At 38.2% G+C, this 17,148-nt stretch overlaps 1 protein-coding gene across 1 annotated transcript in view; it reads left to right on the forward strand.

The window, feature by feature from the left end:
* Window positions 1–17,148, forward strand: part of MAP3K2 (mitogen-activated protein kinase kinase kinase 2) — a 55,058-nt gene that overhangs the window by 8,956 nt on the left and 28,954 nt on the right. Inside the window, exons 2-7 of the mRNA XM_039321891.1 lie at window positions 7,314–7,376; window positions 7,735–7,853; window positions 8,173–8,213; window positions 10,132–10,231; window positions 12,169–12,282; window positions 14,297–14,384. Coding sequence (XP_039177825.1) covers window positions 7,373–7,376; window positions 7,735–7,853; window positions 8,173–8,213; window positions 10,132–10,231; window positions 12,169–12,282; window positions 14,297–14,384 — 466 coding nt within the window. The 5' untranslated portion in view covers window positions 7,314–7,372. The remainder of the gene's footprint in view (window positions 1–7,313; window positions 7,377–7,734; window positions 7,854–8,172; window positions 8,214–10,131; window positions 10,232–12,168; window positions 12,283–14,296; window positions 14,385–17,148) is intronic.

Genomic DNA, 17,148 nt, shown 5'->3' on the forward strand with positions numbered 1-17,148 from the left:
CAGAAGCATAGGATAGTCAAGACCTTCTCCCAAAATGAGTGGGTAAATTCTTGCTGAAAAAGATGGTCCTAGACCAGGGGTAGGCAACCCAAAACACTCAAAGAGCCACTTGGACCTGTTTACCACCCAAAACAAAATGCCGCAAAACCCTTTTGATATCTAAAATGAAGATAACACTGCATATATCCTTTTTTATCTTTATTATGTGTTTGTGCATGCATGTGTGTGTGTGTGTGTATATGTATATGTATATACAGGGCTTTTTTTTGTCATAGAATGCCCAGAACGGAGTTCCGGCATCTTTTTTGGATGGAACCTTGTAGGGTAGGCAATGTGGGTTGTATGATGTGTGAGTTCTGGCACCTTTTTTTTTTTTACAAAAAGAGCACTGTATATATAAAATAAAGGTAAAAAAAGGATATATACAGTGTTATCTTCATTTTAGATGTTAAAAGGGTCTCTCTGTCTGTCTCTTTCCTCTCTCTCTCTTTCTCTTTCCTCTCTCTCTCTCCCTTTCCTCTCCCTCTCTTTCTCTTTCCTCTTTTTCTCTTTCCTCTCCCCCTCTCTTTCCCCCTCTCTCTTTCCTCTCCCTTTCTCTTTGTTCCTCTTTCCTCTCTCTCTTTCCTTTCTCCCTCTCCCTCTTTCCTCTCCCTCTTTCTTTTTCCTCTCTTTTTCTCTTTCTCTTTCCCTCTCCCTTTCTCTTTCCTCTCTCTTTCCTCTCTTTTTCTCTTTCTCTCTTTCCTCTCTCTCTTCAGGTGAGGAGAGAGAACGAAAGGCAGACGGTACCAAAGGGGCGGGGAGGGGGAGCAGGACGAGAGGCAGCAGCTCCAGTGGCGGCACGGTGGTGGCCACTGCAGCATCGTCGGGGGTCCCTGGTATGGCTGCCACCCCCGCCATGTTCTCGGCCATTTCGTCACAAGAGGAGGGCACCAAGGGGATGCTACTCTCCCTGCAGTGCGGGTGCACCATGGGTGGCCACGCCAGCAACGGGTAGTGCCGCCATGGGGACGGGGGGGGCTGACCCACTGCCAGCCTCGCAGCCCAAGGTCTCCTGCTGCAGCACCCAGGGCGGTGGCAGCGGCTTCAAGAAAGCTGCCCAGGAAGGCGCCACCGATGGGGTCGAGGTGGGGCCGGGTGGTGGAGAGCCTTGTGGCAACGGTGGCAGCAGGACAGCGAAGGGGCGCGGCTGCCTGGTTGCCGCTGTCTCTCCAGCTTTGCTCAGCATGACGGGTAGAGGAGGCGGTGGCAGGATGGCAAAGGAGTGCAGCTGCCCAGTTGCCGCCGTCTCTCTGGCCTCAGCACGACGGGCAGAGGCGGTGGCGGTGGCAACAGCGGGAGGACGGCGAAGGGGCGCCACACAGCAGGTGGGGAAAGGACCGGGCAGGCACTGCGGGGGAATCTCTCGAAAGAGGCCACGGAGATCCGCTGCCCACATTGGCTGAAAGGCGCGGGTGGAGAGGGGAACCTATCGAGACCCCCGGCAACCCCCCCCCCTGGACTAACAGAGGCAGAGGTGGAGCAGGGCGAGGAGAGACCCGCCGGGCAGGGAAGAGGCATCCTGAGATTGGCCACCCGCAGCTTCTTATCCAGGTTCTACTGCCTTTTCAGCAATCCTCCCGGTTCTTCCTCCGCTGCCACCACGTGCAATCCGAAGAAGGAAAGAAGTTTGTGGGCAGTCCCACAAACCAAAGAAGTTGGTTGAACTTTTTTAGTCCCACTTTTTTTTTTCAGACTGCACATGGCGGCTGAGGACAGGGAGCCGCAGGAGACGGCTGAGAGAGCCTCATGTGGCTCCGGAGCGGCGGGTTGCTGACCTGTGTCCTAGACACACCACAAATGGCTAATGGAGCAGCTTCTAAAGACTAACCAGAAAAAATAAAATTAGTGCAGAATATGACAGCCTCATTACTTATGCATAAGGCTCTGCATTGGTTGCTGAAAAGCTGCGTAAGTGCAATTCAGAGTACTAGCATTAACCTATAAAGCTGTATATGGTTGGCACTAGGGTGCTTTCAAGATTGACTCCTCCAACTAGCAATAGCTTATCACAGAATAAACTCCTACTTACCCCACATTTTAGGGCAAGCATGTCAAACTCACAGTGTCACATGATGTCGCATGACCTATCATGACTTTTACCCCATTGCTGACAATGGGGTGGGTGCGGTTTCGGTGTGACGCATCTGGCCCTCGGGCCAGCAGTTTGACATGCCTGTTTTAGGGTGATAAATGTGGCCAGGTGCTTTTCTATTAGATAACTAATATTGTGCAATAGCCTCCCTGTAAATATTAGATTAACCTCCGCCTTAATGCTTTTCCCCCGAAGAAAATACGGTTGGATTATTCAGAAGGGCCTTTGGGAATAAATAATTTTCACTGTTCTTTTATTGAATCTTATTTTATATCCTGCCTTATTATTATTTTCTTTATAAATAACTCAGGGTGGCAAACGTAGCTAATACCCTTCCTCTTTCTATTTTTCGCATAACAATCTTGTAATGTGGGATGGGCTGAAGGAGAGTGACTTTTAAAAAAACAATTATTGAAGTGGAAAACTGGCACTCAAAAGACATAAAATATTTTAAAAAGCACAATATAAGACAAGAATAAGCATAGTTCATGTGTTGCATATAGTCTATAACAGTGGCTCTCAACCTGTGGGCCGGGACCGCATTTGGGGTCGAATGACCATTTCACGGGGGTCACCAAACAACGCAGTCCGCTATTTTTCCCCCCTTTTCCTTAGCTGTGCTACTCCCTTTTATTCTATTGGCTTTTGAAAGCCAATAGAATAGACTCTCTTGAATAGAGTCTAATTCTATTGGCTTTCAAAAGCCAATAGGAATTGTCCAGGCTGTCTCTGCCCTGCTGAGCCCGCCAAAAGTCCCATTCTGCAAACGGTGCTGCAAGTTGTCTGCAGCGAAGGCGAGCTGTCTGGAAGTTTCCACCCCTCCCTGCTGAGCAACTACTAAAAATGTAAGTAAAAGAGGGCCAGGGGTGGGAGGTGGGAGGCTGGTGGGTGCAGGGAGGGTTGCTGGCGCATGTGGGGCCCGGCGGGTGCCTTACCTCCCTTGGGCTGGGCCAGCTGGTGGCCCAGCTGGTGGTTGGCCTGCGCCATCTCTGCCGCTTGCCAGCTATGCCTCGGCTGGCACAGGGGGCGGCACCACACATGCGCGGCGCTCCGGGGAAGAGAAGGTCCTCGACTTACGACCGGTTGGGGGTCGCGGCATTAAAAAGGTTGAGAACCACTGGTCTATAAGGTAGTTCTGTTCAAGCATCTTCTTTGATCAGCTCTGGATTATCCTGAACATCTAAATCAAGATAAACAATTTAGGACCCTCTACAAGATCTGACTCACATGTCCCATAATCCCTTATCATAATCATGTTGGCAGTGTGCTTTATTGGTGCTAAAGTCCAACTGCAAATGTTTTAAAACAGCAGTCTGCAGTGACTATGTTTGAAAGTATGAATGTGTATGAGAGAGAAGGATAATTACTCTTTTCCTTTTATAATAGTTAATTGGTGTGACAGCAGCCATTTTGTAAGTATTTTTATACAAAATCAGCTTTTCTCATTCAGCTGAACAAACCATTCCATTATATGCTTTATTAATCACTCTTCAGAATCTCCTATTTAAAATGACAAGATAGTCTTAGCTGTTGAAGAATTGGTATGGTTCCTTCACAGTCCCTTCAGTCTTCTAAACGTGCTGCTTCTTTGAACAGTACAACTTGGATGTCCTTCTGACCACAGGGTTCAAAGGGGGGTTAACAAAGAATTCTTAAGAGAGGCAGTTATATATTATAGCTGGTTGCTTATATGAGATCTTCGCATTGAGAGGGTTTTCTAATTGCAGTGCAGCAAATAAGCATGGCTAGAGGATAATTTCCTTCCTTCCTTCCGTTATTTGCGAACTGCTGTAAATCGATGGTTTGAGATACATCCAGAACAAATAAGCAAACACTATTACTATCAAATTAAAAATAGCCAGGTTTTCCCTTGATGCCAGAATAAAATTAATGTTAATGTCAGTCTGGCTTCCCAAAGAAGAATATTGTATAGTTTTACTACCACACTTGAAACACACGTCTCTCACTTTATGCAAACTTGTGATGGACACTTTTGGTGGGGTCCAAGAGAAGAACTTTTTCTGCCTTGGCCTCTGTCCTTTGGAACATCTTGCCACCAGAGGTGAGACCTGCCCCCTCTCTTCTGACCTTCAAGAAAAGCCTTAAAACCTGGCCACGCCAACTGGCATGGGAGCTTGAAGGAGTAGCTAGGCTAGGGGTGATTGGTGCAGTAACAGTGAAGGCACCGCTTGCTGCTCCCCTCCAAACCCGTGTGATTGTTTTAAATTGCTTTTAATCCTCTGCAGTTTTAATTGACTTTTATATTTATAATTGTTTTATGTCTGTGTTTTTTATACGTTGTAAGCTGCCAGAGTTCTCTCAAACAATGAGATGGGTCGCATACAAATGTAATGAATAAATAAATAATAAATGAAGTAAAATAGTGTTCCATCCAGCTGCTGTATCCTTGAAAATCAACCAGTGCATATAATAAATGTTAGTCGTGTTAAGAGAGAATTTACTTATTTATAAGGTTTATAAGACTGTCTAATTCAAACAGTGTGACTCTGGGTAGGGTACCACATAAACAACAATAAATAAAAAGAAAAAAAGAACACTATATAACAGTGATGGCGAACGTTTTAGAGATCGAGTGCCCAAACTTCAACCCAAAACTCACTTATGTATTGCCGGGTGGGCGTGGCTACAGTGGTCATGGCAGACGGGTGGTGTGGCCAGCTGGATGTTGCTCCTGGGGAGGGACGCCTGTGGGGGCCGGGCAGGGTTGGGAGAGATCCAGGGGTCTCTGCCGGGTGGGGCGATGGGCAGGAGGCTGGTTCTGCGGGATGAGGCGAGGCAGGGCGGGGGTGCCATGTTGCAGGCCAAGACGAGGCAGGGGCCGCTGCTGCCTGACACCATCGGCCCCCGCACACAAAGGCCAGCGAGCACATGGGTGCTGGGATGCATCTGGCCATGTGGGCCTTTGGCAAGTTAGCGGGCGGCTGCTTGAAGAGGATGGTAGCCATCTCCAGGGCATGGCACACGTGTCCACAGAGAGGGCTCTGAGTGCCGCCTCTGGCACGCATGCCATAGGTTCGCCACCACTGCCATATAACAATAAATGGACAATATATAAATGTAAAATGGTGATGAATCATAACAGAACAACCATAGTGGGACTCCCATTCCATAGGTTTCTTATTAGATCTGGGGGAAGAGGCAGATCTTAAACAGTTTTCCTAAAGGCAAGAAGAGTTGGGAATTGCATATTGGGGGTGGGGGTGGTAAAAGCAGTGCAACAACATAAAAAGTATGCTTCCTAGGTTGCATAATATAATGGCAAGATTTAAAAGAAGGCTCCTGGAGCACACAGACTAGTGTGGGCATTTTCTCCATAATCGGGAATTACTGGGTTAGGTGAACCCAACCAAGATTGATCAAAAGCAGCATTGAGTAAGATAAGATTAAGATGTCATTGGCGACATACCTGCTTTTCAAAGAGAAATTCAATCTCACCTGGGCTATGACATTTATTTGAGCAGAGCTTCAAGGCAGACACAAGGTTTCTGTCTTCTGTATTTGGCTTGTTTAAAAAAATGCTAATTGGTGTTTTAGTAATTCAGTGTAAAATTATAAGACAGTCTGATGTTAGTCTACACACATTTAGGAATGAAACCAATCAGAAAAATTAAGTAACCATCATGTAAAGGTGATGTGTGAATATAAGAAAATATTTCCAGGAAGGTGAGGAGATTAACTGTTCTACAGTTCAATAGTTTAAGTGGTATGGGGAAGCTTTATAGAAAAATACAAATCATGAATATTTACTGCAGTCATTGTAGAGAACTAAATACATATGAAAGGGATATCAAGCTTTTCTCCAGCTGAATGATAAACATATACAACTGGAGCAGTTCAGTTTAGCTTATGATCAAAGATCTGTACAAGTAATGCACAAACAAGATACAGGACAAGTTAAAATACATTAATATAATGACCTAACTAGCATCTAATAAGTGAGATCCAAGATACAGCCTATGTTAAACTGTTTTGTAAATATTAAAATTATATTAAATATAACATCTAACATTGCAGCCAGATAATGAGCAAATAAAATTTAAGATAGGGTTAAAATGCATTTTTAGAATGGGCTAACTAGCATCTAATAGGTAAAATCCAAGCTATAGCCTCTATTAGTTCATAATATAAGCACTAAAATCACATTAAATACAAAGCATCTAAAATTTACACCAAAGTAAAAGTATTTATAATTATTAAGTAACAACAAAGTAATAAATTATAATTACAGGATATGTACTACAGCAGGAGTCCCCCCTCCCCGGGCATGGGTGGCACAGGTGAACAAAACTGCACATGCGCAGGATCTAGGTTGTGTTCTCCTCCCCCCCCCCCAGGTCCCTGGTGTCAAAAATGTTGGAGACTGCTGCACTACAGGATGCTGGCCCATCAGGATTAAGTGGATCCTTTGCTTCAGAGTTTGTTTTGCCTATTCATATTCTGTCTTAAGGGCTTACTTGAAAAGGTTGAATTCAGCAGCCTGGATCCATGTAGCTTGAAAGTTGTCCAGAAAAAGTAATGATGCTAAGCCTAGAGGAAAAAGGTTGGTTTTAACCAAAAGTTTATAGAACCTAGACACTTTTATCATACCCGTCTCTAATTGTGCATGTGTTTTTGAGATACAATGTTCTTTTGCTGGGTATATTGGTAGATACCGAGTTTTTTATATATGTGGATTTTATTGTGATGTTTCAGTCAGTGAGTTATTGTTGTTGTGATTGCTGTCATATGTTGTACATGATTTGGAGGTTTGTAGATAGGCTGGAAATTAGTTTTGTCACACTCTAAAAGTGCGGGAAAATTAATTAATTAAGAAATCAAGGCGTACCTTTAGGCACATTGTATTTGTATAGAAAACAATGGAAAGCCAGGGTTTTGAATTGTATTTCTGGTCATTCTGCTTTATCATATACTGCAAAAAAGATATTCATATGCTTGTATTTAACCATAGCTTCTTATGGTCTGTTTGTTGGAGATAAAAGTAGTTTTGATTGAGCACTGGCCAATTTTAGGCATCTTTCCTTTCTCCTTTCATTTTCTTCTTCTGGTGTATTAATTGCATTTCACATTTGAATAATTGTGATTTCTGGAATACCTGAAAATACAGATTTTCCAGAACTATTTTTTTCTTTTGATATCTTCATTGTTCTTCTTATTTGTTTAGGCAATAAAAGAATTCTAATGGGAGCACTGTTCTGAAATTCGGTTTTGTTGGATGCCATTATGGGTGAGTTCCAGAAGTTACTAGGGTTTCAAACATGTGCCTGAGAATGTAATAATCCAATACTGAATTTAAATAATAGTAAATGATGAGTAATATTAAAACTCCGTGGGAGTTTTTTAAAATCACATTATTGTATGAATATAATAAAATACAGTTGCTGCTGAAGTAAAATATAAATGAACGAACACTACCAATACTACTATCTAATATCAAGTTGTTGAGATCCATATTATGAAAGCTCTTAAAGTTACAGTGCATACTATCCTTATTCTACTTATGCTTCTTAATTGATTAGTTTTTTATGATTTTTAAAAACCTAGTTTGAAAATTACATTTCCTTGTTTCATTTTTATTTAAATAGATGAACAGCAAGCTTTGAATTCAATCATGCAGGATTTGGCAGTTCTTCATAAGGCAAGTCGTCCTGCTTTGTCGCTTCAAGAAATGGGAAAGGGAAAGTTAACTTCACCCAAAAAACAGGTAATCATATACTGTGTTTGCCCAGCACAGTGAATAATTTTTGCCTATATTATAATTTTTACATTGATTTGTGGTATGTACATTTTAGAAATTGAAATGAAATGGTTTTAAAATTACATAACAGATTTTAGGTGCTGTATATACTAGTTTATTTTCTGTGTATTTCTAATCAGTATGATAACTAATAATGCTTCAAATGACTGGATAAAATTCACATACAATCCTTGCCTCCAGATACATATTTTTATAAGCTTGTGGAAAAGACATCTTTATCAATGCCACTGACCACAATAAATAAGTTTGTATAATTCTCTTATAGAATGATGTACGAGTCAAATTTGAACACCGAGGAGAAAAAAGGTAAACAGTAATTTATTTAAGCAAATTTCTGTTATTTTCTGAATATGAGAACTTTTTAAAAATTTTCACTGTTTCATAAGTTTATAGAATCTTGACAATTTAAAACTACCTAATCAACATCAGTGTTTGAAAACATAAGCAAACATTTCTTAAAAAGTCCTGTGCAGGTTATGGTTGCAATTGGTTCAGGAACTTTCATCACTTATTTATTTATTTATTTATGAGACTTATATACCGCTTTAAGTGCAAGCACTCTCTAAGCAGTGTACACCAGTAAGCAATGTCTATATATATTTACATTGCCCCCAACAATCTGGGTCCTCATTTTACCTACCCCGGAAGGATGGAAGGCTGAGTCAACCTTGAGCCGGTGAGATTTGAACCGCTGACCTGCTGATCACAGTCAGCTAAAGTGGCCTGCAGTACTGCACTCTAACTGCTGCGCCACCTCAGCTCTTTTTAAACATTTAAACAATGAAGTCCTAAGATGCAATGTTACATAACTACATTGTTTAGCAATAGCAGGTCCAGCAACCCCAGTAACTGTCTTAAACCCAAGACTATGTAGCAGGAAGAGTCAGGAGTCCCAGGCCAGCAGGTGGAATGGGGGACGCCGTGGGCAGAGGCTCCAAAGTGCAGGCAGATGGGCAGGAGATGTGGAGGACAGGGAAATGCCACAGGCAAGTATTCTAGTGTGCAGATTAGCATGCTGCAAATAAGTGCTATGGAAACAGGCAAATGATGGGGAAGGGTGTTGTAGGGAGGCCATACAGAATGTGGGTGAATATCACTGGGTGGCAGGGATGTCCCGGAGGCAGACATTACAGAATGCAGGCAGGTAAAAAAAGTGGCAAGAGTGGCTTTTGACTTCTATTCAGGCTCCCCATTAGCTTTGCTTCAGGGAAGCTGGCAGGGAATGTTGTAAATCATGATAATGTGACATGCTGCAATGACTGGAATTCTGAGGACTTGTGGTTAAGTCCCCTTGTTCAGCACTGTTATAATTTTGAACAGTCACTGAGCAAGTGTCATAACCCAACGCCTACCTATAAATGTATGAGGATTTTTGTTTTATTTTTAATTTCTGTTTAAAGAATAGATGAAATAATATACTATATTGTAATGTTTAGGTTTTTATTTCAGTCCAAGATAGCTAAATAGTTAGATAGACAGACAGTATTTTTTAGGATGGTTACGTAAGTTACATAATTAGCCTACTCAGCCATTAACTTAATAATTAACTTCAAACTATAGATACAGCAGAAATGTGGTAAGCTTATGGTTATTCTGGCAAACAGATTTTAATATGCTGGTATATTGTGTTCCATATGAAATTGTAAATCATATAGTACAAATTATTTTTTAATATATTCCTAAAATAATTCCTAGAACACTTGACTGAGTTAAAATGTTGCAAATTAAAATTTAGTTTAACTTGGTTTATCCTATTATACTTGTTGCAATTCTTAAGTAGGTCACTTCCTAGGATTTCTAATACTAGGAAATCTGTGTAGGCCTAGCAAAATAATCGTTTTACTGTCAACTAGCTCATTAGCTTCCTCTTACAGGGTGAAGAAATAAGATACAATTTGATTATTGCACTGTGCAATATTTTGAGATACTGTTATGTCTGCCAGTGATAGACTAGGTGTAATTCAAATTGAAATTTCTCCCTTTGGAAGGGAAGGATAAGGATAAGCCTTTATTTAGTCCTTGGTAGAGGCAAAAAAAGAAATGAGAGCTTGGTCCTCCATTACAATTGAATTCAGCTCATGTGGTTTATTTGTTGGGAAAAGTGGTTTGCCTTTTCTTTTTTTCAAGGTGGCACTGAAAATAAGTTTGACTTTCATAACTACAATTTGTAACTTCTTTCATTTTTGTAGATTATTTCTAAAAAAAGTTGTATCTTACTTTATAGAATCCTACAGTTTTCTAGACCTATCAAGCTAGAAGATCTTGCATCAAAAGCTAAAGTTGCCTTTGGACAGTCCATGAATTTGTATTACAGCAATAACGAGGTAAAATAATGTTTTTTAGAGTATTCTTTGTAATGTTGATATAGTGAAAACTTGGTGACGGAACTACTTGAAGCTCTGAAACATGTTTAAGGTTTGCAATAGGTTACACTCCATGTTGTGCCATTTATATTGTGGCTTTTTGTTTTCATAAAAATAATCTTTCTCATCAGATCATGTATTGATGTAATAAGATTTTCAGTGTATTTTGGAAACGAAATAAAAATATTTAATGCTGTATCTTTATTTTTAAAGAAATGTAATACAATTCCTTTGGAAGATATGATTGGGAAGTAAAAAATGTATATTATTAAATATAAAGTCTGTGAATTGGTTAGAGTTTGCAGAATATGATCACTGTGTAACTCAGAAGCAACAACCTTGTCTATAATGAGATATTAAAAGTATACTGTTATTAAATAATTAAACTAAATAAACAAGAGGAAGATTGAACAAAAACAACAAGCAGTTCAGCTTACTTTTCTGACTGTATTTAGGCAGAATCTAGAAATGCTATTACCTTTTAAAGTAATTTCTATAAGAGTTGGCAGAAGCTATTCATCCTTATAGATTTTATCTTCTTCATACTATTTGCCATTCTAGCTATGCCATGCCCTTCTCTAAATCTGTATATTTCACTGTATATTCACTAATTCAACTAATTCAGGTTTGGCTAAATAGTTAAGGCATCAGGCTAGAAATCAGAAGACCTAGTCCCATCTTTGGCACAAAACCAGCTGCATGACCCTGAGCCAGTTATTCCTTCTCAGCCCTAGGAAGGAGGCAATGGCAAACCATTTCCAAAAAGTCTTGACAAGAAAACTGTAAGAATTTAGTCCAAGCAGTCGCTAGGAATCAACACTGAGCTTAAGGCACAAACCTTTTCTAAATGTGATGTTTGCTGCCTTGAGTTCTTTATAAAAATGATAAAGGCAGGATATTTAGTTTGTGAAATAGATAATTAAATTTCAAACTATAAAATGTTAACATATATGTTTATGCTGAAATGTAAGTTATCTTTCAGGAACTCAATCAGGCAAAGCAAAGTTGCAGCGTTAAAAAAATAGATGATAATGATAATAAAAATATTTACTAAATATTGCTTAATAGTTAAATATTAAGAAATGTTTGTTTGTTTTGTATTCTGCCTTTAATATTTTTACAAATAACTCGAGGTGAGCATATCCAACAGAACTTCCTTTGCCTGTTTTTCCCACCACAACAAACCAGTGAGGTGGATTGGGGCTGAGAAAGAGTTACAGACCCAAAGTCACCCAGCTGACTTTCCTGGCTAAGGCAGGAGATGAATTTGTAGCCTGGTGCCTTAACATCTAGACCAAACTGGTTCTCTTAATATTTAGTATTTTAGTATTGGTTTGGTATTTTTTATTTTATTTTAGCATTTTAATATTGTTAGAAAGAAAAAAAAACACCAAGATATTTGCATTGCAGTTAGAAAAACTTAGAATATTTGATCAGATTGCTCAAAGTCCTTTTCCTTGCTCCTTTATGGAGAAAGTAATAGTTGACATGATGAAAATAGCACATTTCATTAATGTGGTGATGAAAATAAAATGTGGATTTATTTTTCTTTTGCCTATTTCCCTGTATTAAGTCCTTAATTTATTATGCCTTGCTAAATTTCAAAAAGTATAGCCATAAAGAACATATGCATCTTTAACAAGTAGCTTTGGGATATGGGAAAATCTGGTTAATTTTTAATATGGATACATCTTTCCACTGACTACAGATCCTGCTTAGCTAAATTGTCATAATTAAATATGGTTCATTTCTACCCTTTCTCTATCACGCTGTCTCTTAGTTCTGCTAAAAGACAGTTGGTATTGTACAGTTAATTTTCAGGTCACAAAATCTATTGTGTATATACGTTATTTATATTTAACTTGCACTTTAATCTTGTGAATTTTTCCTACGTATAGCTGGTAATTCCATTAGCTGTCCAGGATGATCTGGACAAAGCTGTGGAGCTCCTTGATCGCAGTGTTCACATGAAGAGCCTCAAGATTCTGCTTGTTGTTCATGGAAACACACAGGTGTGTTAAGGCATTATGTAAATTTGTATATTGCTGTAACACTTTTCCTTTGTTGTTTGCCCATGATCCCTAACAACCTGATCCCTCTGGAAAATTGCTATCTGTCCCCTTTATGGAGGAGTCTTTTTTCTTTGGGTTCTAGTTTCAGAAAGCCACAGAACTCTTTATTTTCCTTACAAGTAATCTTTGATCAAATCTAAAAAAAAGATTTGAGTCAAAATTATTCTTGGAATAATGTCTGCATGAATTCTCATTCTCTGTCTTGTAAAACATTAAGTTTGGTTATTTTCATGTGCACATTATCTGTATTTGTAACTCACAAAATCCAAGTGTTTGTGTGTGTGTGTGTGTGTGTGTGTGTGTGTGTGTAATATAATAAAATTTGATAATGATATAGTACATGTTGCATGTAATAAGCCATGTTTTGTATGTCCACAGAATATTAATGAAATATAAATTGCAATCAGAAAACTCGTTATATAATACCATGTTTTTGCTTTAAAGGTTACAATTTTTTTTAATAGTTGCCTCATTAGAACAGTAGGAGAGAAAGATTGTAGGCAAAGCCCAAAACAATTTAAACTATATTTTGATTGTTGATAGCTGTCCTTCTTAGTGAGATGTGTGCAGAAATACTCCCAGGTGTGCCAGAAACTTTATTTTCCTATTTCTGAGTAATCTCAATACATTTTAACCTTTCATTCTTGCTATCATTATAATCTTAATATTTGGAATGTGTGCACTTGGGAAATAATACTATATTATATTATCCTAGTTCACAGGTCGGCAACCTGCGGCTCCGGAGCCGCATGCGGCTCTTTGAGCCTTCCCCTGCGGCTCCCAGCCTCCTCTGCCTTTGCAGAGAGAGACAGAGACAAAGAGAGGAATTGCGCTTCCCTGCTTCTCTCTCCCTCTCTCTCTCTCTCTCTCTCTTTGTGTTTTTGTGTGTGTGTGTGTGTGTGTGTGTGTATGTAAAAGAGAGTGGACTCACAGTGTTCTCCGAGGAGCTGAAAAGCTTACTGGGCGGAGCTTCTCCCTTTGCTGCGTCTCTGCAGGAAGCAGGAAGGGCAGGAGAGAGCTAGCTAGCCCAGCTAGGCTGACTCAGGAATTCTGGGAGTTGAAGTCCATGAGTCATAAAAGAGACGAGGTTGTCTACCCCTTATCTTGTTGGACAACAGCTTGAAGCTTGTCAGGTGAGCAGCAGATAGGAGAGGAGGGGGAGAAAGAGAGAGAGAGAAAGAGAGAGAGGGAGAGAGAGAGGGAGAGAGGGAGAGAGAGAGAGAGAGAGAGAGAGAGAGAGAGAGAGAAAGAGAGCGGGGGAAGAGGAGTGGCAGGCAGACCAAGGGCAGATAGAGAGGGAGGGAGGGAGGGAGAGAGACAGAGACAGAGAGAGACCCTTTTGACATCTAAAATGAAGATAACACTGCATATATCCTTTTTTTACCTGTGTGTGTGTGTGTGTGTATACATACATACATACATACATATACATATACATATATATATATACACACACACACATACATACACACACACAAACACACACACACAAACACACACACACCTATAATAAAGGTAAAAAAGGATATATGCAGTGTTATCTTCATTTTAGATATCAAAATGGTTTTGCGGCTCCCAGTGTTTTATTTTTGGTGGGAAACGGGTCCAAGTGGCTCTTTAAGTGTTTTGGGTTGCCTACCCCTGTCCTAGTTGAAAAGTGGAAAATTTGGGGGAAAATCCAGTATCATCAAACTGGAATTTTGTGCCGTGGGTTTTTGAAAAGCCCTGTTCATCTGCGGTTCCATCTTCATAAAATTTGTACCAGAAGTCCTCAATCCCTCAGAACCAAATTTGAGGACTACGGAAAGGAGAAAATTAACTCCACCCATTATCATTTTAGGAAGTGGAAATGGAACGTTGGATATCATCCATATTTATGTCAAAATGTTGCTTCTTTTTATAAGGGTAGAGATTTTTTTTAAGCATAAATAAATAATCATACGTTTCTTTCTAGAATAACATGGATCCCTTGTCATCATTGGAAGATTTGGATAATACAGTTTTCAGAGTAACAGAAAAGAAAAACAGGAATTCTGTAATAGGTAATAAGACTTCATATTTTAAATTTTAAACTGGTGGTTTATTTATTTATTTATGAAACATTTACCCTTCTTTTCATGCTACCACAGTAATTTGCAAAAAGCAAGCAGTACAAATATTGCCGCACAAAAGACCAATGATTAATGTGCAGTATGAACCTTGAATAATTGAAAACTCATAAGAACATTAAACCAGTTAAAACTAAACTCATGTAATACCAGAATAATAATGAGAACAAAGTACCACACTCAAAATCTCTGATTATGGGAATACAGGCAGTTCTCAACTTGCAACAGTTCATTTAGTGACTGTTCGAAATTCCAATGGCACTGAAAAAAGTGACTTATAACCATTTTTCACACTTATGACTGTTGCAACATCCCTATAGTCACATGATCAAAATTCAGACACTTGGCAATTGATTCATATTTATGACGATTACGGTGTCTTGGGGACAAGTGGTTACCTTTTGTGACCATCTGACAAAGTCAGTGGGAAAACCAGATTCACTTAACAGCTGTGTTACTAACTTAATAACGGCAGTGATTCACTTAACAAACATGGCAAGAAAGGTAATAAGATGGAGCAAAATTTACTTGACAAATGTCTTGGGCTCAATTGAAGTCATAAACTGAGATTACCTGTAATTTTAAATCTTAGCTCTCTCTACAAATATGTTTTATGTGAATACCATTAACTCACATTTCTTGAATATAGATACAAAATAGGTTGGTTACACATGGGTATTTGCACTGTTTTGAATTGTTATGATTCTGTATCAGGTGAAATATAAAGCACATTCAGATTTTTACATGGATAGTTGTTTTTTTTAAAAAAAAATTCATAAAATGATTGGGAAAAGAGATAGAAGAAAGTTATATGTAGAGAATTGAGTAAAAATAAGTTTATTGCACATCAATTTATATACGTACTTCTCTATCCAGAAAAATTGATAAGTAATTCCCAGATTCTTAAACTATGGACTAGTAAAGAAGCCTATCAAAGAACTTATATTAGTTAGACAATCTTTTTACATGATGTCTATTTCTTGGTTTTGTATGTTTTACTGTTTAATATGTACACATTTTTGATATATGCCAATCTTGTTTGCTAATATGGTGTTCTCTTATATTTAAATGTGTTATGATTATGTAGCTGAATTTTAACAGAACTGGAAAATGCTGCTTTAGATTCACTAAATAACATTAAGGATTTGCTATAAGGCATTAGTTGTTTCTGTGTTTAAATATATACATCAGCCATTGTCCTTTTTTCCCCTCTACAGGTTATATAAAAATGTTTTTCTTTGATGTGATATAGTCTCAATGGCTATAGCTTTTTCACATTCACTTTTTAATTCCTTCCTATAATTATTATACTTACGCATCTAAAAGTCAGCAAAATTGAAGCAGGCAGATTAGTTGTGTTGGTAGCTAAAATTATTGAAGATAAAGCTACACATTTTAAAGAACTTTATAGAAATTGGTTAGAATCTGGGGCAGATGTAGAAAATCCTTTTAAATTGCTGAGATTTAAGAACAGCTACCATGTAAAAATATTATTTTGTCTTTTTTCACTTTTAAGAAGGGCAGATGGATTTCTGTAGGTTTTGAAATGAAAGATTTATAAGACTTGGTATGTAGACAGCCAGCTATATTCTTTTCTGTTAGCTGTCAGATTGCAGAAAGGCTGCTAGAAAGAAATTTTAAAAGAGTCAGTAATAGCACATTAGAATATAAGTTGGTTCTAAGTGAGAAACAGTTGATTTACTGAAAATCTTGAAATCTCATCTGATTCATTTAGTAGTTTTCAAAAGAAGATTGAGAATGTTGCTTGGGGGAAAATGCTTTTAGTCTGAGGTATCCTCCAAAGAATCTGACAATCTTTTAAGCACTGTTTGTGAATGATTCAAATACGTGTGATGAAAAATATAGGAAGTGTATTGAAAAATTAGAAAATTATGGAAAATTAGACAACCAAGATCCATTATTAAACTCATTTTTCTAGATATATAAAGAAACGCAAATATGCCAATATATTGTGTAATAGACGAGCTAAGTTTATGTAAAGCGATTAAGATGCATTTGCCTACATTAGAATATGTTGATATTGTTTATTTTTTAATCAGGAATTATGCCATTTCCCCTTGCTCTTGTTTTAACTTTCTTTAAAGTTGAGTATTTTAATGTTTCAACTGGTGTGAACATTCCATATCAATTAAAAAAAAATCCCAAATAGGATCAGGATGAAAAAAATGTGGAAATAGTGACTAATATTTTATATTTACTGTGCAATTTATGTCACTTTGTAGACCAGTATTCTACAATTTTGTATTCTGTGAGGGAATTACATATATTCAGTATCAGAATTATGTATATTCTGCATGAATTAAGGGAAAATGTATTTTTCTATAGCTGTAGTTTTATCAGGAAAAACAGCAGGACATCAAAAACCATTCTGTTGGAAAATATCAATATTAAGCAGAAGTAAGGAATATCATTCTGAAATACTGTGTGAATGAAAAAGGATGATGTTCTGAAGCATTTTTTAAAGTGTACATTCCTCCCTGTTTGTATCAGTGTATAAAATATATCTCCCCCTGACAGTTTATATACCACATAGAAAATTACTGAAATGCATAATGCATTTTATATTTGAAATTGTTCTATATTGAACTAAAGTTGTTCAATATAGAACATACGTAATTTAAAATAATAGAAAATAACTGAAAGATCAGAAGAAAGGAATATTGTTTGATTTAAAAAT

The sequence above is a fragment of the Crotalus tigris genome, unplaced genomic scaffold (assembly GCF_016545835.1).
Source record: "Crotalus tigris isolate CLP2741 ecotype Arizona unplaced genomic scaffold, ASM1654583v1 scf7180000023829.5930981, whole genome shotgun sequence".
Classification (NCBI taxonomy): Eukaryota; Metazoa; Chordata; class Lepidosauria; order Squamata; family Viperidae; genus Crotalus; species Crotalus tigris.